General features: G+C 43.6%; 1 protein-coding gene across 2 annotated transcripts in view; it reads left to right on the top strand.

Annotated features, from left to right (window-relative positions):
* Positions 1–5555: 5555 nt before the first annotated feature.
* Positions 5556–24750, top strand: part of LOC118212143 (leucine-rich repeat transmembrane neuronal protein 4-like) — a 122568-nt gene continuing 103373 nt past the window's right edge. Inside the window, exon 1 of one of the 2 annotated variants that reach the window (XM_035389774.1) lies at positions 5556–6546. In XM_035389774.1, coding sequence (XP_035245665.1) covers positions 6543–6546 — 4 coding nt within the window. In that variant the 5' untranslated portion in view covers positions 5556–6542. The remainder of the gene's footprint in view (positions 6547–24750) is intronic. The other variant, XM_035389773.1, reaches the window with a different exon arrangement.

Here is a 24750-nt window from a genome sequence, read left to right as displayed (position 1 = left end):
TGTGTGTATAAATGTATGTATTGTATGTGTGGTGTGTACCCTCCTTGCCCTTGGTCCAGCTGACACAGCAGATCAGATTTGTCTTCTCTACTTGCGGCCATCTTGCCATTCATCTCTCAGCTGATTGGTTCCTCTTCACAGCACCTCTGACTCTGCCTTGCAGGAAATGCATTGACTGAGAGTAAAAGGCTAGGCCTGTAAAATAAACGCTGTTTTTATGCTTAAGATCAATGGTTGCATCAACAACAACCATCAGAATGAACTGAACAGACTTCATTTGTGAACTAATGCTGCCTGTTCGGATGTCCATTGCTACCTTTGCGCACAAACCAAATCTTTTTTGAGGCTCGCTCATTTTGGATGTTGTTTTTGTGAGCCACGCGCTCACTCATCGTGAGAAGCTGTTTTTGAAAAGTATTTTAAATTCTGGGTTTCTTAGCCTTTCGTTACTGTTCATTACCGAGTACACAGTCGGCAGCAGAGCACCAAAAATTGCCGCCACGCCCGTTTCTGTGCTGTGATTTATTCAGGATTTTCTACCATTTTATACTTTCAGTAAATCTCAGCATAGGAATTTAAGGGATAATCAGCCCTGGGAATGCATTAACCTGAAGCAAAAGCTCCGCTCTCTTTGATGTTTTCATATATCAATATAATAAATAGTCCAAAAGAATAAAAATAAAGATTTTTTTTGTTTTATTTTTTTAAAGTTGCATTTCCTTGCTTGCATTCAAATTCACGTGATCTATCAATGTTCTAGGGGGAAGTAAAATCTATAATATTAGTTCAATAATTCAAAGTACAATCAGTGCTGGAATGGAGGTACATGTAACATGAGTGTCATGAAAGAGGGGAATTTAAGTGAAATGATACACAGAGTGGTGGCAGTTAGTCCAGATATAGCCTGAAGAGATGCGTCTTCAGACCACAACGTAGGATGGGCAGTAACTGAGTGGTTTGTAGAGGGGCAGGGAGTCCACCACTGGGGAGCTAGGGTGGAGAAGCTCTGTGATAGGGATGAGCGAGAACCCTTTACCCGGATGGGAGGAGGCGCAAGCTGCCCTGCTGCTGCAGTAGAGCGGAGTGGTTGAGCAGGTGTATAGAATTGAAACATCCTTTAAGTAGGCGGGGGCTGTCCTGTTGGTTGCAGTGTAGGCGAGGGTCAGGACTAATCAGGACCTGAGACACCAGGTGAGTTAGACCTATAACTAACGAGTGGCATTAATCCATCAATTACGGCAACCTGTCCAGGGTGTATTCCTGCCTCTAGCCTAATGCATGCTGGGATAGTACACACACCCAATGACCCTGAGCAGGAATAAGTGGGTTAGATAATAAATGGATGGATGATAAGTCAATTATGTGTGTTTGGGGGAGTGGGGGGGGGGGGGGGTGTATTGTGGTCACTGGCCAACTTTCCTTTTAGAGTATTGTTTAAGTATTGCCTAAACTATTGCTTACTTTTTTCTCAATGAAAATAATGCATGAACAAGGAGATTATAGCTTCTTTTTTCAGTATTTCTTTGTCAAGGCGTGGGTGTAAAACAGTCACGGTGCAGGACCTTGACTGCAAAGCACAGGAAGAAAAACTGCCCTCTTCAAAGACAAAAAAAATCACTAATTTTAAACCAGCTGACTGGTCAGCTGTGTGCTGTTGCCTTGAAGGGGTATCACCATGGGCCCTATGAAAGGCACAGTCCTTTATCTTGTCCTCTGGAAAAACCGCCAGAATATTGTTTACACCTGGGGCGTCCAATCTTATCCGATTAAGAGCTGGTGAGGGTGCAGGCTATTGTTTTAGCGCGGCACTGAGACACCTGGTTCTACTTATCACTGAAGGCCGCGATTAGTTAACTTGTTGAATCAGATGTCGGGGTGCTGGGATGAAATTAAAAGCTCCACCAACACCAGCCCTTTTTGGATAGGACTGGACGCCCCTGTTCGACACGCACCGTGAGGATTCCGGGACATTACGCTTCCACAGAGTCTCCAGACCCCAGGAGCAGCCCCGCCTCCAAACTTGTGCCGCACCCTCCTCCAGACTGGACGCTGAGCCAATCCCACCCCCCACCCCCCCTCCCCCCCTCCCCCCCTTCCCCCCTCCCTGCGTGCGATAGGTGAGTCCTTTAATGGCGTCTCTGCAGCGGACCCTCTTAAGAACGCGGCTGAGGAGCTGGGGAAGCACTCAGTAATTACACGTGCAGAACAGCAGGTAGGATCTTCTTTGGGGATGAAAATCATCGCTCTGCTCAGCTCTGCTGGCGGATGTCTTAATAACGGCACGGGGTGCTAATTGTTTTATTCTTGTCAGCAAGATCGTCTCCTGGTTCCTGAGCTCCATCCAAAATAGCCACTATCAGCGGGTCTGGAAAGAACATGTGTGCGTGTGTGTGTGTGTGTGTGTGTGCGTGTGCGTGTGCACGTGCATGTGTGTGTGTGTACATAGGTTCTTGTTAAAAAGTGCTTGAATGCGAATCCACTCCATCTAAAAAATGTGCTGAATTCAGCAAAAAGCCTGCTGCCTGTGTCTGCCATGCTCATCTGGAGGACAGCAGCGTTTGAGTGAGCAGGGCCCAATGCAGCTGCAGGGCCTTCTGGGAGACACACTGTCAGGAAGTATCACCAACGGCTTCCTGTACTCCCTCTCCTTAAAACGGCCTCCTGGACACACCCTGAACCCTGACCTGATCTGGGATACCAGACTCTGGTGAAATCTGCTCTGGGGAAACCTGCTCTGGTGAAACCAGGCTCTGGGGAAACCAGACTCTGGTGAAACCTGCTCTGGGAAACCTGCTCTGGGGAAACCAGGCTCTGGGGAAACCTGCTCTGGTGAAACCAGGCTCTGGGGAAACTAGACTCTGGTGAAACCTGCTCTGGTGAAACCAGGCTCTGGGGAAACCAGACTCTGGGGAAACCTGCTCTGGTGAAACCAGGCTCTGGGGAAACTAGACTCTGGGGAAACCTGCTCTGGGGAAACCTGCTCTGGTGAAACCAGACTCTGGGGAAACCTGCTCTGGGAAACCTGCTCTGGTGAAACTGGGCTCTGGGGAAACCAGACTCTGGGAAACCTGCTCTGGGAAACCTGCTCTGGTGAAACCAGGCTCTGGGGAAGCCTGCTCTGCTGAAACCAGGCTCTGGGGAAACCAGACTCTGGGGAAACCTGCTCTGGGGAAACCTGCTCTGGGGAAACCAGACTCTGGGGAAACCTGCTCTGGGAAACCTGCTCTGGGGAAACCAGACTCTGGGGAAACTGGGCTCTGGGGAAACCTGCTCTGGTGAAACTGGGCTCTGGTGAAACCAGGCTCTGGGGAAACTAGACTCTGGTGAAACCTGCTCTGGTGAAACCTGCTCTGGGGAAACCAGGCTCTAGGGAAACTGGGCTCTGGGGAAACCTGCTCTGGTGAAACCTGCTCTGGTGAAACTGGGCTCTGGGGAAACCTGCTCTGGTGAAACTGGGCTCTGGGGAAACCTGCTCTGGGGAAACCAGGCTCTGGGGAAACCTGCTCTGGTGAAACCAGGCTCTGGGGAAACCTGCTCTGGGAAACTGGGCTCTGGTGAAACTGGGCTCTGGGGAAACCTGCTCTGGTGAAACCTGCTCCAGTGAAACTGGGCTCTGGGGAAACCTGCTCTGGGGAAACCAGGCTCTGGGGAAACCTGCTCTGGGAAACCTGCTCTGGGGAAACCGGGCTGCTGGGACTGCATGGAACCACCAGATATGCAGCATGAAATCAATCATTAGGCTTTCATTTAGTACAGAAGACCTGGTCATGTTCATTATTTATTTATTTATTTATTTATTTATTTATTTATTTATTTATTTATTTATTTACTATGATTATTATTACTACTACTACTTCAACTTCCTATTTCTGGTGTCACTCCCTGTGAGGAGAAGCCAGTTAAATATCACGTCTGAAAGAAGGATTCTGGGGTGAGGCATGGACAGGTGAGGCCACCTGTTCAGAAGACTTTTGGGTAAAACACTTACGCCGTTGTCACGGTGACCTGGCCATCAGCCACTTCTCTTCTCTTCCCTTTTATGGCATCGCAGCTGGTCTGTTAAAAGGCCCTGTTTGGGTCGTTGTGTTTCGCGCGAGGATCGGATCGGTCTACTCACCTCGGCAAATGCACAAGCAAAAACCGCCATTTCCTGAGTCCAATAAGTGCAAAGTTTTTGCTGAAGAGAAAGTGTGAAATTCAGTTATTATTTGCTTATTTAAAGTGATTCCCTTGTTCTTCCTCCTCCTCGCTTTCTTAACCCAGTGTTGTACACCACTAGAGTGCGGGAAATGATCACACCCGTAAGATAATGAAAAGGAGGGAAAGAAAACATGAACTTACTGAGAACAGTCGCTACAAATTACAATTTGAGTAACGAAGCTATAATTATTTTGGCATACCACTGCAAACTGTAAACGGCACTGTACCACAAGACCTTGAATAAGACAAGAAGTCAAAACAAATCACTGGCATTGGTTGAGGCTTCCTCTGGTGTCTGTAAGTCTCTCCAGAGCCTCCAAGCTCCCTCCGGCCACCCTGTTCTCCACTATAAGGCTCATGTCTATTTCAGCTACTTAAGTCATTTGTATTATTCTTCCTCTTATTGATAAATAGATCAGTGGACCAGCCCTGGACCTGGAGAGCAGCGGGGAGCACCGCCGTTTGCTACTCACCGCCGTGCCACTGATCGATCGCAGCCGCTGATCACAAAGGTACCTGTCCTCACCTGCTTACCTGGATACGAAAGTGTAGTCGCAAGCTCCCTTTGTGCTTTCCCATGTCCACAATACCCGTTGTGTAATATCTCTCTCTCTCTCTCTGTCGTTAGGAGTGCACAGGTTGTGCTAGTTGGCACGTGTTCTGTTGCCAGTGTCACATGCCAGCTGCATTGTGTCAGAGATATGAACTAAAGTGGCCATTATCCGTAATTATGTCTGAGGTAAAGGGCGGCAGTAGACAGCCGCATTAAAAAATGATAGTTCAGACCCGGGCCTGGTGCTCCATTAAGGGGTCGCGATGTCCATCCTTTGTTTATAAATGGAGCTCTTCATAGAACAAATGCGCCGCTGTGTATGCGCTGTGCTGTAGCGGTTCCAACCAAACCAACTCAACTAAAGCTGGGAACTCACCCTTTTCTATATCTCCAGAGAACCAGCTGTGCGCTGGGCCACGCCATTATACTAACTTTGGGTATACATGTAAGCACTGCACAATTGTGAAGTGGTATGATTATCGCTAAAACGATGCTTTCATGTGCTGTCGATTCGCCTGCGACCTCCGCATCCGCTAATGCGCAGGTATTAGACGCTAATTGCAATGGGTAGTCTGGGTCGCTGTGGGAGCGTTTCATGTGATAGCCCCCGGTAATTCTCTGTGAGTGCTGGGTAAGGTGAATAGCAAGGTGCGGATGGCACAGTGAACGCACAGATGTAAAAATAAGGGTCATTTCGTCATGTTTCTTGGCAACGCTGAAAAAGCGCTGAATTTTAGCCAGCGATGTAACAACCTTTTTAAGTCTTACATAGCCTAGAAGGTGTGAGCGCACACACACACAAACACGCAAGCAGTCCCTTTACGATAGTATTTTTATTTATTTACGACGTTTTCACGAGAACATAACAGATTTGCCGGTACTGTAGAACATGACAGCTCCACGCAAAAGTGTGCAGTGACAAGAAAGGTCCGTCGTCTTTGTAGTGAGGGTCCGTTTACCTCCAGAAGAGGGCGTGCAGGTTTCCCTTGGCGAAGTTGCCGAGAAGGACTCGACCGACTGGTGCACTTCTGTGCTATTTGGAACTGCGAGACGGAGGGAGAGAACTAGGAAGAAAGGAAACCGCATTTTCCCCCCACCGGCTATTTTCACTCGACTGTTCAACCGACATACATTTTAGATCCGTCGGATCAGTTCAGCTTCCGCTAACTGTGGAATGTAAACTGGTAGTCAAGATACTGTAATCTCCTGTCAAACATTTGGAACGCGTTTTTGCTGAGGAGTTTTCGGTATTTGGTGGTATTCTCTCTTAAAATCTGCCGAGAGGGGAAAAAAAAGAAAGAAAAAAAACAACGCCTACGCAATATGACATGATGGATGGCTGGAATGCAAAGAGAACGTTGCGTGTATGTTCTCCAAACTTTATTGTGATTGTTATTCTGGATTAAAATTAACTGGTTTGGGAAATTCTTGAGATTTTTCAACGTTTCAACTCATTCTAATTGTAGGCATTACACTAAACCTTTGCCCTCGGAAAGTATGCGAGTGGATCTTCGTGAAAACTCTGGGCTTATTTCCAGGTTTTATTGGACAAGTGAGGCATGATCCACGGCTGGGCTGCGGGATTGACCAAAAGATACGTGGTTGCGAGACTCGCCTTCGCCCCCGAACTCAGCGGCGGGCAGGTGCGCTTGGAGTCCGCGGCTGCGCGAGGTGGTCGGCTCGTGGATTAGAACGGAACCGTCAGAGAGGAGCGCGAGTCATGCGGGCTCGGGAGGCATGCGCTAGAATGCTCTAAACCTGTGGACAGGACACGGACAAGTACGCGGATATGGGTATGTTATGTATATCTTGTAAATGTATGCGCGCGCGGTCGCGTGTGTATGTGCGGGGTGCCCGTGCGCAAATATGAAGTATCTCCTGCTGTGGAGAGCAATTTAGGCATACGCGGAATTTTCTGTTACACAAAAACAAGGCATGGCATGCCAATACAGTTTGTGCTGAGTTGATGCCTGGATGAATGAGGTGCTGTATGTGTTGTAAAAATGCAAAAGGCGACCCAACTTGTTGTTGCAGTGATCCGTTAGTTGCAGCCCGCTGTTTGACTTTCGGATTACGTTTGTGTGTTTTATCCGTATTATTACAATTACTGTATTATAGCAGCGCCAGGTGCACCTCCTATATCGTTAGCACTACATAATGACTCGGTGTGTTTTTTCATCTTAACAGTACAGCTGTGAAGCTAGTCATTCAATGAAATAATCATAAAGAAATACGTTACTGACTAACTGATGTTGAATTCAGTTACTGAAAGAAATATTAGTGTTTTGTGTTTCTGAAAGAGCCCTAGCTAAGTTCAAGCGGGCAATATTACCGTATAAAGCTTTTAGTCCTCGTTTCTCTGGATAATTTGCAAAAGGGAACGGAGAGGAACCGTCGATTAGGATAGGAATGCTAATCAGGGTTAACGTTGGAAGCTGGGCAACTTTTCCGAGCGTGGCTGTGCATAATTATCCGTTGGCTCATTCGTTGGTCTGATGTCCTGAAACGGGAAAAATGTGTAGGCGAGAATCACGCGCCCGCGCAAACACAGACACACACGTACGCACGCACGCAGCACACACACACACAGTCTTGGCGACTTGACATGTTGCTAGTTGTGACGCTCCCGCTTACAGCAATGCAGCTTTTAGATACTAGAGGATTTTGCGCTTCCTTGACGGCACTGTACAGAAATAAAGGAGGCCAATTATTGGCATTTTGGCAAGACTTTATACCTAGAATACGAGATGAACGCGCATAATGTGCATTTAACAGCATAAAGAAATATTCATGCGTGCGTACGTGTATGTGTGTGCTTCTGTTTATATTTGTGCATACGTGTGTATTTAACCCATTGCATACGAGGTCGGCTTCATAGTGTGTGTGTGTGTGTGTGTGTGAGAGAGAGAGAGAGAGAGAGTGTGTGTCTGAGTGAGTGAGCAGTTTTTATTTATTTATTATTGGTATCAGCCCTGTTCCCTTCTGCCCACAGAAGCCACCGACGCTGGTCTCTGTCACATAGGCAGATTACGAAGTGGGCTGCATTTCAGCTGTGGCAGAATGAATATATATATATATATATATATATATATATATATATATATATATATATATATATATATATATACATACACACACACACACAACCTCAGCTGGGAAAGGACTGCACATTGCAGACGCAGGCGTTAGTGGGAAACGGAAAGCTCTTAACAGCTCTCCTACCAGGCTTCAGGTCACCAACCCCAATTAATGAGAGCTGATAACTAAGCAAGACTGGTTACTGCGCAATCTGCTCCTTTATTAGTGCGTCATATTGAGTCATTGCGTTTGGTATAGTGTGAACTATTAAAATGTGATTAACATGTAATGTTGTAGAAATCATTATTGCACGTGATATTCTGTCCGTACAGAACACCATGTCTGAGGTCCATTTAATTTTGTGCTCCTTCTATGACGCATGCTTTATACAGCGATACTGTACTAAATATGTGTTGGTTAACGTACGCTAATTCACGGCATTCACCCTGGGACGCTGGTCTGAAAATTCATATTTACATGTGCAATCTTATCCACTGTATTACTGTAATAGACTGCCTGTGTTCGAATCAGTTTTAAAAGCGCGTGCTGCAGATATGCGACCGGCTCCACTCGCTACATTCGCAGCTCGAGGTGCTCCTCGAGATTTATGGCTTTTAAGATGATTAAATATGTGCGCGTGTGCGCGTGGCTCTGCGGCAGTGCGAAACCCTCTGGTTTTTGCTAACCAAAAGTGGCAACCGAGGGAAAAAGAGAATCCATCTCGGCACGTGTAAGAGCCGCGGTCCTCCAGCAGGTGAACTGTAATATATGGGAATGGGAAAGTAGAAACGGACGATGACCTATAAAGTGAGCGAATGACTCCCTCGTGCTGCCTTGCTACCACATTTAAGGGTTATTTTTATTTTAGGCATTTGTTCACTGTTAATTGACTGTTTAAAAATCTGAACATTCTGTATGCCATTTTATCATTATCTATCTATCTATCTATCTCTGTCTGACTATAAATCAATCTATATTTAGGTTAGTCGTACATAGCCTAAAAACACAGGCTCGCCCACATATACAGACACAAACACGTGCACATACATTTCTATTCAGTTTACATTCCAATCAAGACATGCAATTGCAGTGTGAGAACAATAGATTGCCAAGTCAATTGTTACAATAAAACTCGTTTGGAACAGTAGCTACCCTGCTGGCTGTTTCTATGAATCCCTGTGGATTAGTGTGGGTCTCTGGTGGTTCCTGTCTGAGCTGAAGAGGCAGAAAAATGACCCAAATTTCTCTTGGGGATGAGCTGTCCAGCATGCCCTGGTGAGTGGAGTCTCTTTTGGACACACCCTGAACATTGGTTTGAGCCATACAGCACACCGTTAGGCTGAACAGCTTGAGTGGAGTTTCGCTGAATATTGGCAACCCATGATGGAATATGGTTTGGGTCATACAGCACACTGTTAGGCTGAACAGCTTGAGTGAAGTTTCACTGAATATTGGCAACCCATGATGGAATATGGTTTGGGCCATACAGTACACTGTTAGCCTGAACAGCTTGAGTGGAGTTTCACTGAAAATTGGCAATCCATGATGGAATATGGTTTGGGCCATACAGCACACTGCTAGCCTGAACAGCTTGAATGGAGTTTCATTGAATATTGGCAACCCATGATGGAATATGGTTTGGGTCATACAGCACACTGTTAGGCTGAACAGCTTGAGTGGAGTTACACTGAATATTGGCAACCCATGATGGAATATGGTTTGCGCCATACAGCACACTGTTAGGCTGAACAGCTTGAGTGGAGTTTCGCTGAATATTGGCAACCCATGATGGAATATGGTTTGGGCCATACAGCACACTGTTAGGCTGAACAGCTTGAATGGAGTTTCGCTGAATATTGGCAACCCATGATGGAATATGGCTTGGGCCATACAGAACACTGTTAGGCTGAACAGCTTGAATGGAGTTTCACTGAATATTGGCAACCCATGATGGAATATGGTTTGGGTCATACAGCACACTGTTAGGCTGAACAGCTTGAGTGGAGTTTCACTGAATTTTGGCAACCCATGATGGAATATGGTTTGGGCCGTACAGCACACTGTCAGGCTGAACAGCTGAGGTTAGGTTGTTGGATCTGTGGGACACTGCAGAGGAAGACATTACAGAATGTGGACTCGTGGGTAACACCCGCTCTCGCTTGAAGGCTGGAGCTGGAGGCTCACGGACAGCGAATCTGATTGCGGTATGAAGGCACAGCACGCACCGAGGAACTGCGTTTCTGGGAAATGACAGCACTGGCAGCACACAGGGTGAGGAGGCCTCCGTACCGCTGCCTTTCTCAGAAGCGCGACAGCAGTGACGGCTCGATGGCAGCCCTGATGGGTCTCCCTGCTCCCTGTGGAAGCGGTCGACGTACTCACAGTGCCTCACGTGGTCGGTCTCTCTCTCTCTCTCTCTCTCTCTCTCTCTCTCTCTCTCTTTCTCTCTCTCTCTCTCCCTCTCTCTCTCTCTCTCTCTCTCTCTCTCTCTCTCTCTCTCTCTCTCTCTCTCTCTCTCTCTCTCTCTCTCACCCTGCCGCCGGTGCGGCGTGGTCTCGGCCCTCGTGGGTGACTTTGCGCGGGAGAAGCGGCACGTGGCGTTCGGATCTTCTGCTCGCGTGAATTTCGGCGTAAAACCGAATTTTGCAAGCACTGAATTTTGCACACAGGAACTCTGATGACGGGAAATATGGTGTTCAGATCACCACCATTTTAGCTTGTTCGCTAATATATTTATTCAAATACTAAGTGGCAGAGAAGGTCACAACATGGGACAGTGGAATTGGGTTTTTTTTTTCTTTTACATCTCCTATCTACTTGCCTGTGCCACAGCAGTCAGTGTACTTGGACAAACCGGTTTTGGGTAAAAAAAAAAATAAAAAAAAACAGGGATAAAACACCTTGAAATGTAAACCGCTCTTATATATTCATTACACCTTTTCAAGTTTAAGCCAGTGGTTCTTGGATTGATTCTCTTGACTACCCAACCGGAGACGTAATTACTTCTAGAAAGAAGGTTAGGAACATGTATTAAAAATATACTCTTCACTGTACTGGATTACAAGAACGGAGCTGCTTAGATTCTGTATTATCATCCTTTTGAATATAATGGCATCTTAACCCCCTTGTATTCGTCATGTTATGCATGCGCCCGATGTCTACGGAGTCAAAAATGCCCCACCCTCACTAGGCTCCCTGTTATAAAGGCTCCTTATTGAATTTTGAACCCTAGATCAATATTTTTCATATAGAAACACAGTGTTTCCCACAGGCTGAGAATTCATTTGTGGTGGCTGACTCTGTGTGTTGGCGGTGTTTGGGGGGGGGGGGGGGGGGTGAGTAGGGGGGGTGCTTGCACTATTGGCACATTTGAACAAGTGACAGAGCTCTTTGGCACGGGGAGGGGAGGGGAGGGGAGGGAGAGAGTAGGCTATTTTTGAAAACACAACGGCTCGCAGCTTTTTGCTTAGTGTACCTTTAATTCAATCCCAAATCGTCAAACAATGAAAAGCCCACAAACTAAAACAAGCTGAAATGCTACCGATTATTTAAGTTTAACAGCGACTTATCAGAAAAAGGAGCCCAAATTAGCGGGAGGGGGGACGGGCAGCTCATACTCTCCTCTTCTGATGTTATCCCAGCTAGCTCATTGCTCCCGTCCTTCACGTCTGCCAAACAGACAGGGGAGAGTTGGTACAGATGTAACGCATCGTAAACGTAACACGGGCAATAACTCTTTGTACTCTGCTGCTGCAGTAGCGTATCAGTTTCGTACACGCTCAGTTCAGCACAGACAACCTTCGTGGGAAATTAATTTTATTTTTTTAACTGTTTTTGAGGGATATAAGGCATTATTTTTACTTACAGTAAATCAAATCATAAATCATTTTGAAAAGCCATCTGTCCAGTTAGTATTGTTTCCTGAGTCAATTTTAGTGGGTGTTGCTTGTTAGGTGACCAAACAGTGTTGTCCCCGTCTGTATCATTGTAACAGCTGTTACAATTGTGCCGCCATGGAGTTGCTATAGCAAACCATGTGCTTTTTTGCTGTTATATGTTTACAGAATGCCATCTAAAGAGAAGAGGAGAGGGTTGGTACCCAGGGAGGTCATGGAGAGAGCGCTTCATATTAGGAGATTAGGGACTTTAGATGGTGTTGAATCCCGTCTAGATTTAGTGTCCTTTTGGGGAGACCTTAGGGAATTTTATATGGTGTTTAATATTTGTTAAAGAAATTAATTGTACTCATCAGCATGTGCAACTTTTTTAATTAGTACAATGTTTAATGCTAAATGTGTTCAGTTTGCTCGCTGCATTCACATAGCCTCATCTTCTGGATGCTCCAAGCGGTTAACAGAAAAGAAACAGCCACCTGGGCACAGGCATTTATAATAAGCTCACACCAGATTGGTCTGTATTGCATTTTCTTTGTAAAAGCTTACCTGGATGTCAAGAAACAAACAAAAACAGCTTTCCTCATCAATTTGAATGTTACCACAACTCACTTCACAGTAAGTTACAAAGTTAATATTTATGCACATTATTTATATTTATCTTTTTTTCTGGAATAAAGCCTTCATAATGCTTCATAATCTGAGGATGTGGCTGGTCTTATGTTACCATTGGAAATGTGTTAGCTTGATTAACATTAGTGTGTGCAGAAAAAAAAAACCTTCCTGAATTATCGGCCATTTTACTTTACTGTCACCATTTTTCCACCTCTGTTACAATGATACCGACTAGGTTGTATGAATGTCATCGGCCTGCTTTTAGTTTGGTATCTTTATTAAGTTATGGACGTCATTGAAACGGGTAATGGCCACTGACATCAAAGCTGTTAGAAGTAAAATTTCAGAGTGCTAGGCTAGGTATTTTCTGAGTAAATGAACAACAACCCAAAACTCTCCCCTGCATCTACTGCTTGCTGTGTGGTTATGCAGTCCACTGGCCGTGTCATCAAGAAACTAATTTGGCCTCACACAAAATGCGCAAAATACGCAAGCTCAATATTCTAGCTTAATTGTATATCCCCGACAAAATGATATTGAATATTAATTGAATATGCAATGTATCGCCCTGCCCTAACTCACGGTGGCGGGGTTTCTCCTGATGAATGAGGTTGACTGTGACTGTGGTTGTTCATTGGCTCTCAGAGATGCTAAAACACTTTGATTGATGTGAATTGGACCAATAATTATTGCGAAAAGCACACACACAAAAAACCCCACTACTTCCCTGTGTTCGGAATACCATATTAATTCATGTTGTTACAAACACCACAAACTTTGTGTTTGGAATACCACGAGTCTACGTTAAATACAAAAAAATATTTTTGGGTGGGGGCAAATCTATTTTGGCGGGCCGCCAAAATAAAATCAATGTGTGGGACACACTGGAAATGACCCGTCACTCATCAGTAAATCGGTGACTAACTGTTTTCCGACTTCACAGTCTTGAGAGACTCTGTTTCAGCCCAAGACAGTCGTTTTACTAAAACACCAACATCATAATTGTTTTTTTTTTTTTTGCTGTAACAGATGTGTGGAACCTTGATTATGACTTGATTATGTTATGATTTCATAACTGCAGGGTTAAAAAAAGACAATCCTTGTACCCTGATTGTACCACTTTTATAAATAAAAAGAAAAGAAAAAGGGCAATGTTTAACTTGTTCTAATGTTAGGGTCAGTCAAGGAAAAGCCATCAAATTCCAAGCAGGAAAAAAAATATTTGGGGTTTTACACTGCTGTCAAACTGAGGATGAGGTCATTTCTGACCCTGAGGACCACTGGAGGATTAAATAAGAATCTATCATTACACTCCTACTAATTGTAGTTTGAAGTATGAACAAGACTTGATGGACTTGAGGAAAAATGTAAAATTGTTACAAAAATGTTATTTTCTTCAAGTGTCATGGAAATTAAATAAATAAATAAATAAAATGATTGGCAGTTCATGCAGTACATTAGGGTAGGATGGAGTGGTGCCCCAAGTCTGGTACAGGTTTGAATTGAGTGAAATTGAATTATCCACACTTTTAGGGGATTAAAAGGGATGAGAAAGCTATCTCCTTGTGAACAGAGGAGCCGTGCAGAGCAATCTGGGATTAGCAGTGTTTTTACGGAAGCAGGCTCCCTGAGACCGCATAGGTGGAGGAAAGTACACCGTCCGCTATTTCACAGACAATAATGTGTGCTTTGTGTGGGCCTGCTCTGCCTCCGTTGGTGTTCTTTGGGTGGGGTTAGAGAGATACCTTTAGCATTGTAAGCATGTTAGGGGGGGGTTGGGTGGGTTATTATTTGAATCTATTTACGGACTTTAATTTGCTTGCCTATCATCCGACCGGAATCTTCTGATTGTTCTCAGCCATCCTCTGACAGGATGTCGTGTCTTTTCTGGTCCAACTTGCACTAATGTTCATGCCAGGCTTCATTCTGAAATTGTGCAGGGCTGCCATATGTGATGAGTACATGTCTCTAACCCTAACCCTAACCCTGGACAACCAGGACATTACAGAACACTAGAGAACAGCGCTAACACACAATCAGGACATTACACAGTACTGGAGAACAGTGCTAAGACACAACCAGGACATTACAGAACACTGGAGAACAGCGCTAAGACACAACCAGGACATTACAGAACACTGGAGAACAGGACTAAGACACAACAAGGACATTACAGAACACTGGAGAACAGGACTAAGACACAACAAGGACATTACAGAACACTGGAGAACAGGACTAAGACACAATAAGGACATTACAGAACACTGGAGAACAGGACTAAGACACAACAAGGACATTACAGAACATTGGAGAACAGGACTAAGACACAACAAGGACATTACAGAACACTGGAGAACAGGACTAAGACACAACAAGGACATTACAGAACACTGGAGAACAGGACTAAGACACAACAAGGACATTACAGAACACTGGAGAACAGGACTAAGACACAACCCGTTAATGAGATGAGATTCATTTTTTTTTGTGATCATTTTTATTGATATTAGATTTTTTTTTAAACATGAATACATGAAAACTTGATTTGGCTATAATATACAATACTATGAAACAAGTCAGTGTATTATCTATAAATTCGCTTGCAACAATACAAAAGATTTTTTTGTTTTGTTTTTTGGTGAAACCACCTTCCCTTCCCAATGAAATCAATTAGCACTGAGTCAGAGCAGCGATATTAGCGCATAATATGCCAGCAAGTGCATTTCCTGCATTGTATGGAAACTTAATTTGTGCCAAACATAATGGATCCAGGCACAGTCTTGCTCAGCTTGTCAAATGGAACACAATCAGTTCAAATCCAGAGGAAATGGTTTCACAACATCCCAGGCCATTTTTGATGGTATACCAATTATGCAAAACCATATTTTTATGGAGTGCTGCATCAACTTATAATTACAATACCATTCATTCTTACATACTTAAATGTTTATTATAGAATCCTAAGTATTTAATATTTTTCTATTTTAGTTTGCTAGGTATTTAAATGTCGTCCTATTTTACGTTTACATTATGGCTGTATGCAACATGGCCACAAACCAGTGAACGTGTAACACTGCAGGACATCAAACCATGAATTCCCTATATTTCTCTGGTGGTATTGTATAATGGTATGGGCTGGTGGTATTATGTAATGGTATAGGCTTGTGTTATTATGGGCTGGTGGTATTGTATAATGGTATAGGCTGGTGGTATTGTGTAATGGAATGGGCTGGCAGTATTATATAATGGTATAGGCTGGTGGTATTGTATAATGGTATAGGCTAGTGGTATTGTGTAATGGTATAGACTTGTGGTATTATGGCCTGGTGGTACTGTATTATGGTATGGGCTGGTGGTATTGTATAATGGTATAGGCTGGTGGTATTGTGTACTAGTATAGGCTTGTGGTATTATGGGCTGGTGATATTGTGTAATGGCATAGGCTTGTGGTATTATGGGCTGGTGGTATTGTATAATGGTATGGGCTGGCAGTATTGTATAATGGTATAGGCTGGTGGTATTGTATAATGGAATGGGCTGACGTATTGTATAAGGGTACAGGCTGACAGAATTATGGGCTGGCGGTATTGTCTAATGGTATGATCTGGTGGTATTGTGTAATGGTATAGGCTGGCAGTATTGTATAATGGTATAGGCCGGCGGTATTGTCTAATGGTATGAGCTGGTGGTATTGTATAATGATGTAGGCTGGCAGTATTGTATAATGGTATAGGCTGGCAGTATTGTATAATGGTACAGGCTGGCAGTATTGTATAATGGTGTAGGCTGGCAGGATTGTATAATGGTATAGGCTGGTGCTATTGTATAATGGTATGGGCAGTATGTCCAATGGGTCTGACAACTTAGTAAGGAGAAGTTAATGAAATTACCACCCATTATTTAATGTTTCATGAAAACAAAACCATGTAAAACCTGTAGAATAGCTGCATTTTTTTAAATGATTTTGCAGAAAATATACAATTAATGGGCCTCATTCACAAAACATGCTCATGAGCAGGTTTGATCGTGAAGCGTCACGAAGAATGTTCCCACATACATTTTTTTATTTATTTTTATTTTTATTGACCTTTCAGCATTATTACAGGTTCATAAAGACAGTTGTCATTAAAAACACTGAATTATTTTGCTGTTACAATAAAACATCAATACTAAGTAGACTAAAAATTTTAAATGTTGCAATTATCTAAGCTGAGATCTAATCTCGTATCCCAAATTTAAAATTTGCTGTCATTTAGGAGTCTGCACATATAGGGGATTGGTGATCTCCTGTATCTCTCAGTTCGACATCTTGGGATGGCCAGTTTGTTTGAGTTCCTTGTCTGACGACTAGTGAGCTCCTCCCTGAGGGGGGGGTAGCCAGTCACTGAAGTTGGACTTTAGCAGCTTTCTGGCAAAGCCAAGACACAGTTGAGTGCGTCTCTCTGATAGAGTGCACAATCCCAGAGTGCAGAAAGCCTCTGGGTACCCTGAGTATGATTTTACAAGCTCGTTTCTGTGTGCTTTCCAGCCTTTTAGCCTGGTCTGTAGTCAGGGAACTGTGCCAGACGGGGACTGCATACTCCAGCACCGGGCCTGTGTAGGTGGAAACCAGTTCTGGGTCTCGGACACCAAATTTCTTCAGGCGATGCAGAGCAAAAAGCTTCCTGTTCGCTGAGGTCAGCATGTGGTCCACCTGACTGTCCCAATGCAAATTACTCTGGATGGTGACCCCCAGGACCTTGACAGTGTCACAGACTTCCAGGATGTTCTGGTCAATGGAGAGAGTCGGCAGGGCGGGTGGATGCCTCATGTGGGTGACATGTAAAACTTTACATTTCTTTGGGTTGAGTTTCATTTTGTGCTCCTCTACCCAGATATCAAGACCATTCAGGGTCTGTTGGAGAGTATAGGGTAGTTGGAGCTTCCACGTCTGGGCATTCATACATTTCGGCATTCATTCAGAATTTTTTCTTATCTGAATTTGTTTTTTGGTATGATGAAAATCTGCATGTGGTTGGAAACAAGCATAAAGGCATATTATGCAGAAGAAGCTTTACAAAGTGAATTTAAGTAGTAACGGACCTCAAATAACAAAATGTTTATCGGTGCAATTATAGGCCTAAATAGGCAATTGCTATAGGTTGTATTTTAGTTTAGTTTTCAATTTTGATTTCAGTTTAGTTTTCATCTTCATCATCAACAAAAACTCTTGTTTGTGTGTTATTTTGGTACAATAGTATTTTTTCACACCTAGTTTTCAAATACGTTTTAGTCTGTGATAATAAACTTCTTGGGAAAGCATGTAATTAATTTTTTATGTTTATTGAAATAAGTGACTTCTTATGATTAATGAAGACAATAAAAGACCCACAAGCACACAGTCAAACCCAGACCTTGACAATGTGCTGCTTTTGGATTCCTTGGCTAATCGTGCGTTGGTGGGGGAGCGCATCTTTAGGGATTGCACAGATGCGTTTGTGGTGAGGGATAGGTGGCTGATGTTTGCACACGACCCTGAAGCTGGAAGGCCTTTTATGGAATTGCTAAGGTCATCATCTGACTCACCTCGGATATGCACAAAATCAAAGGTCAGCACGTTTCATGAATCACATGTTGATTTTTTTGTCTGAATTTTTCTTAAGAACAAAACCATGACCATTGATACCTTTGTCTCATTTCCCCCATTGTCTCTCACCAGTGCTATTCTATACAACTGTGTGTTCTTGGCGAACTTGCTATGACAAACAATAAATAGCTTGTTATGGGTCAGCTGAATATGCTGTTTAAATTGTAGTTACGTTAAACCCTACAGCGAATCAGCATTTTATTTTCAGTAAATCTTAAGCAGGACCTTAACCTGAACTGAACACCATAAACCTAGACTTTCTTTTGTGGCTAGCTCGCTAGCGAGTAAAGTTTGTCTCTCTTAAAGAAAGGCTTCCAGGCCAAGTAGTAAAGCCCAGTCCCTCCATTTGTATTCAGCCGGGATTGCAACCTGTGACTGGTGTTGTTTGACACGCCCCCCCCCCCCCATGAACTGCAAGTACCCGCCCATTGTAGTCTTTAGTAAAGCCTGTGGTACCTGGAGCATGTGCAGCAGTAGCTGTATCTCTGCTCTCACTACAGGTAGAAAGCCGGCTGAGAGCTCATTTTAATCAGGAGGACATTGTGGAATTCCCCTTTAAGAAAGGTTTTGAGAATGAGGCCCAATGTCTTTTACTTGCACAAGACCATGATTCCCCATTGTTAGGAGAAGTGATAATACCAGCTCAGGTCACTTGATACCATTGTTTCGGGGTGTGAAGGAGTGGCCCTTCACTCGGCTGTTAATTGTTTAATTGTTTGTAATTATTGTTAAATTGATTTAATTTAATTGTTGAATTGCATTTAATGTGTAATTGAAACCAGGTGCAATTGATGGCTCAGCCTATTTAAGTCTGTCAGTAGGGACAGAGGGCTTTTTCAAGTCTTGTTTTACTCAGTTGTTTTTTTAGCCTTTTCTTACATGGGGAAAAGGCTACATAAATGGTATGAAATTTGAGCATGTCACACCAATCTAGTTGCAAACTGGCAAACTTGGTTCAAATGTTTCTACAGATTCAGTGAAGTTTCTTTTGTACTCACGTGGTCATGTCCTTCCAGGGAGAGAGGACCTTGGATTGCAGCGGTCTTGCCTGCAGACGTGCAAAGCTCAGGGTGATTTAAAATCAGCAAAGGCGGTTCTCATTGTTTCTCCCTGGTCTGATGGAAGACCATCTTTAGAGAGACAGAGACAGGTGCTCTTCATAGACATGTAAACTAGGTCACAATGTCCCTTCATTTTGACTGGTTTTAGCAAAGCTTAAACAGTTATTATTACTGATATTGACGTGTGAATGTCGACTTTTTGGGGTGCCAGATAAAAGATGTCTGATTGGTCCCAAGTTCCTTTCCGGTCTTCACAAGAGCACCCCACTGTGTCATGGGAATCGGTGCTCTCACTCCAGGCAGTGGATCAGTTGAAGGAAAGGAACATGTGTGTGATACCGGCTCTTAGAATGCTGGGATAGAGGCCCTAAGAATTCTGGGATACCGGCCCTAATCATGCTGGGATACCGGCCCTAATCATGCTGGGATACCGGCCCTAAGCATGCTGGGATAGTGGTCCTAATCATGCTGGGATACCGGCCCTAAGCATGCTGGGATACCGGCCCTAAGCATGCTGGAATAGAGGCCCTAAGAATGCTGGGATACCGGCCCTAATCATGCTGGGATACCGGCCCTAATCATGCTGGGATACAGGCCCTAATCATGCTAGGATACAGGCCCTAAGAATGCTGGGATATAGGCTCTAATCATGCTGGGATACAGGCCCTAAACATGCTGGAATAGTGGTCCTAAGCATGCTGGGACTGAGCACACATTGCTGGCTATCAGCATGCTGGCTTGTTAAGTCCTCTTATAATTGGAGATTAGTAGGATTACAGGCTGTTCTCTTGGGGGTCGGGGTGGGTTTAGTGATGGTGAATACGGGGGATTGGGGGGTGGGTGTTTGGTGGGCTACGTATAACAGCATTATGTTACCCTTTATATATATATATATATATATATATATATATATATATATATATATATATATATACACATACATACAGTGAGCTCCATGCTATTTTGGACAAAGAACATTTTTTTCCTTGATTTGGCTCTGTATTTCACAATTTATGGTGCCCTGAAAAGGGGGGACTATTTATAAAAATGCTCTCATTTCTACATGGTGAAACCCATAAATGATGTATAAAATACCCTACATAAATACTGAGAATGTGCACTTTAACCATGTGTGAATTGTTTGATTACAAATGTAAATCTGGGGTACAAAGCTAAATCAAGGAAAAATACGCCCTTGTCCCAAAAATCATTGAGCTCACTGTGAATATCTTGCCGGTTCTAGCTAATGTGATCTATCCAGTAGGTAACGTTAGCTTACCTAGCTAGCATAGGTAATCTACCTAACTTCATGTACCACACAGATAACATTACCAAATATTTAATTCTTCCAAGAACTAGCCGCTGAATTAAGTCACATTAATAATAGGTACATGCTACTTTGGTGGCTAAATTCAGTGAAGGTAACTTACGTAATTGGCTGGCAAGCAGTAAGTCCAGTTGAATTAGTGCTGAAATTTAGTCCTACCTGTCCAGCACAAACAATGCGAGCTCCACGTCCATCTTTGACTCCACCCACTCCCTGAGCTCTCATCACCTTCTGGACTGTGCTCCTACGTTTACGCTAGTTTTAGAGTGAGCTCTATCCAGTTTTATTTTCTTTTTTTTTCATTACATAGCTGGTAAAACTACAAAAGGTGTAACTCTTTTTATCTCAATATTTGCTATGCTTTAGCTGTGTGTACTGTTATGTGAACGTGCAAGTTCATTCTCATTGTTGATTGGTTCACGATGTGAACAAGCCTAACTCTTTGATTGGTTCATGTTATAACATTACATTGCATCTATTTGGCAGACGCTTTTATCCAAAGCGACGTACACTAAGTGCATACCGAAAGTCATTGGACAACTGTAAATCACAGGTCCGATAAGGTACAATACTAATTATGTAGCAGTTACCCATAGCCATGAACATCAAGTCCACTTCACACATTAAGCATAGGTTATGTCAGAAAGTTATGACAAGTCAAACTAGAATGAGACATGATGACAAGATATGATAGACCTACAACATCAAGATTACAATACAACTGCAATACTAGAAGAGTGCACTCAGTAGAGTGCAGATCTCCGCCAGGCATTCCAAATGGAAGCAGCTGTTGATCACTTGCGGCCCCTAGCAGTCGGTTAGGAGTTAGCACTCAATCTATTTCAATGGACAACAATGATGGAAATAAATTCAAATAAAATACTTGCCGTTGACCGATTTGCAAAATATTCCAGAATTCAGGTTCTTGGCCTGCTGTCAGTATGCACAACAGATATTAGGCTGATCGGCCCAGTAGTATGCGAGATTAGCTGCGCCTGTGGACAGATACACAAACACACACGCACAAACACACACACACACACGCACGCACGCGACCAAACGCATGATCCCCTCCAGGCTCCGCCTGGCGGAGATAAGTTCTGGATGAAGGTACAAGTGTAACATGTAAGTGCTAGAGGATCAAAATAGAAGGATACATGTGATAAGAGTGATCCTGGGTTGGGAGTATCCTGCAGAGTGGCGATAGAGTTACATAAACCATTTTTGTTTTGAAAGCAAAAAGTTGGACCGAATCCGAACCGGATGCGAACAGAATTTGAGGGTATGAGCGCAGGGTATAGGGCTGGATTTCCTTCGCAGCAGCTCTTTCTATGACTGCTACCCATTAAGCGACTGTTCCCCGATATCTTTCTAAAACAGTTAGCTATGCAGCTTTAAAGGTAAATCAAAGCGATGAAGTCTAATATTTTGTTGCCCTTAAATGCAATAACTTCACCAGGTCTGTGACCCATTGACATCACTGATCGTTTGGTATCTTCTTTGATAAGGCCTTCACTGCTGCTGCTTTCAGTTGATCTTTGTTTCGGGGGTTTCTGTCTTCAGTCTCCTCTTCAGCAAGTGAAATACATGCTCCATTGGATTTCAGTCAGGTGACTGACTTGGGCCAGTCCAAAATGTTTCTGCTTTTTCCCACTGATGAATTGTTTGGGGTTGTTATCTTGCTGTAGGATGAAGCAACGGCCAATAAAGTTGGAGGAATTTCTTTGTACATAGCTCGACAAAATCTGTGTACACTTCTGAATTCGTCTTACTGCTACCATCCTTTGTTACATGATCAATAAAGATGAGAGAGCCTGTTCCAGAATCAACCATACATATTCTAGCTATGACACTGCCCCCTCCATATTTCACAGATGGAGTAGTATGCTTTGGATCATGAGCTGTTCCTTCCTTTCTCCAAACGTTTATTTTAGTCTCATATGTCCATAAGAAGATTTCTTTGTTCCAGAAATCTTCTGGCTTGTTTCTTTATTTATTCATTTGCCATTTTCTCCCCAATTTAGCCATTATACTAATTCCCTGTGTGAATCACGGTCCTGGTCGGTGCGCTATCCTCTGTTGGTCTGGGGAGGGTGTAGACTACCACATGTCTCCCCCCCCTCTTATACGTGGAGTCACCAGACGCTTCTTTGCATCTGACAGCAAGGAGTTTCACTGGGAGAGTGTAACGCATGCGGAGGTTCACACTATCTCCCCCAGATCCCCTCCCTACAGGCGCCTCGACCAACCTTGCTAATGTAAGAATCAGGATTCATACCCTCACCGGCTTCCCTCCCGCGAACACTTGCCAATTGTGTTCGTAGGAACGTCTGGCCAAGCCAGAAGTACCGCTGCCAGGGATTGAACCAAGGGAAGCACTTGCCTGCGGTGGTAGGCAAGTGCTTATACCTCTACACTACAGACGGTGCAGTGTAACCTCTATAATTCTGCTTGCTAAGTCTTCTGCGAATGGTAGCTTGTGACATTTCCACCCCTGTCCTCTTGAGATTGCTGGTGATGTCACTGACTATTGTTTTGGGTTTTTTCTTCACATCTCTTTGGATTTGTCTGTCATAAAATGCATTTGTTTTACTTGGCTGACCGGTACAGTGTTTATTTCAGGGTCACCAGTGGGTTCCTTCTTTGTCAAGACTTTCCAAACTGCTGGACTTGATATACCCAGTTTATGTGCAATCCTTCTGAATTCTCCTGTTCTCTTAGCTGACAGATCAGTTATTTTTCAGACATAGTTGTCTGGTCTTCATGATGCCTTCTGACTCGAAATGCAGTCTCCACAGATGTAAACAAAGGCTAAACCAAGACTAGACACTCACTGCTCTTTGTGTGAACAGTCCATGCAAAAGGAAATGCCTGAGCAACAGTTAACACCTGTCAGTCATCTGTTAACTTACTTTTGCACAGCCGAAAATGGGGGGACCCAACACAAAACAACCGTTTCTGTAAAATGGTAAGACACATATCCATGTAATACCATTAAAGAAAAGCTGATAGTATATTCATCTCATATTCATCTTTTGATTTACTTGCGTGTGTAGCAAAAATAACAAATTTCACTTTACTGTTGCCATGGTTTTGGAAGGCACTGTATATGTATCATTTTCAAGCTTATTGTAGTATTTATTTATTAGTTTTGTGTACCCCCAAACAGCTGTTCACTATGCTGTGTACCCACAGAACTGCTGTTCACAGTGCTGTGTACCCCCAGACTGCTGTTCACAATTCTGTGTACCCACAGAACTGCTGTTCACAATTCTGTGTACCCCCAGACTGCTGTTCACAGTGCTGTGTACCTCCAGACTGCTGTCCACAGTGCTGTGTACCCCCAGAACTGCTGTTCACAATTCTGTGTACCCCCAGACTGCTGTTCACAGTGCTGTGTACCTCCAGACTGCTGTCCACAGTGCTGTGTACCCCCAGAACTGCTGTTCACAGTGATGTGTACCCCCAAACTGCTGTTCACAGTGAAGTGTACCCCCAAACTGCTTTTCACAGTGCTGAGTACCCTCAGACTGCTGTCCACAGTGCTGTGTACCCCCAGATTGCTGTTCAAATTGCATTGTACCCCAAGTCACTGTTACCAAACCCTCTGCCCAAAACAAACTGCTACACAAATCTTTGCTTTAAAAAGAAAAAAATGTAAGAGGTTAACATTTTATAATTCAATACATCTGAACTCTGTCTCAGGATGAGGAGCTTAGGGTTTTGTGACACTAGCTGTTTTTACATGGAGCCTCGCATCCCAACCCAATCAGAATAAAAATATCTCATGTATACCACCTCAATTGGAAACAGCGTATCCCATTCCGATAGAAAAGAGTTGTGTAAACCTTTTGATGTTAGTCATTTAAATGTTTTAACTGACTGCTTTTTCTTGGATGGAATGCATACACATACATGTTATTTCACTGGATAAGTGATGTCGATTTGAGATGACTCCACATCAGAGTTGCTAAGTCCGCTATAATACACGACTTTGGCTTGGTTTTTTATTTATTTATTTTTTTAAAAATGGATTGAAATGGCTTGAAATATGTTGTGGGTTGCAGTTTTTTGGGCTCGTTTTGACAGCGTAGTTGGTTATTTTCACTGGTTTCGGCTTGTTTATGATGGCATGGTTGGTTATTTTCGTGTGTTTGGGCTTGTTTTTTATGGTGATGTTGGTTATTTCCGCTGGTTTGGACTTGTTTTTGATGGTGCAGCTGGTTATTTCCACTGGTTTTACCTTGTTTATGACTGCGTGGTTGGTTATTTTTGCTGGTTTGGGCTTGTTTTTGATGGTGAGGTTGGTTATTTTCACTGGTTTTACCTTGTTTATGACTGTGTGGTTGAATATTTTCACTGGTTTGGGCTTGTTTTTGATGGTGATGTTGGTTATT

Source organism: Anguilla anguilla, chromosome 14 (assembly GCF_013347855.1).
Source record: "Anguilla anguilla isolate fAngAng1 chromosome 14, fAngAng1.pri, whole genome shotgun sequence".
Lineage (NCBI taxonomy): Eukaryota > Metazoa > Chordata > Actinopteri > Anguilliformes > Anguillidae > Anguilla > Anguilla anguilla.
Note: the sequence above shows the minus strand (reverse complement) of the source record. Positions and strands in the feature narration are given on the sequence as shown.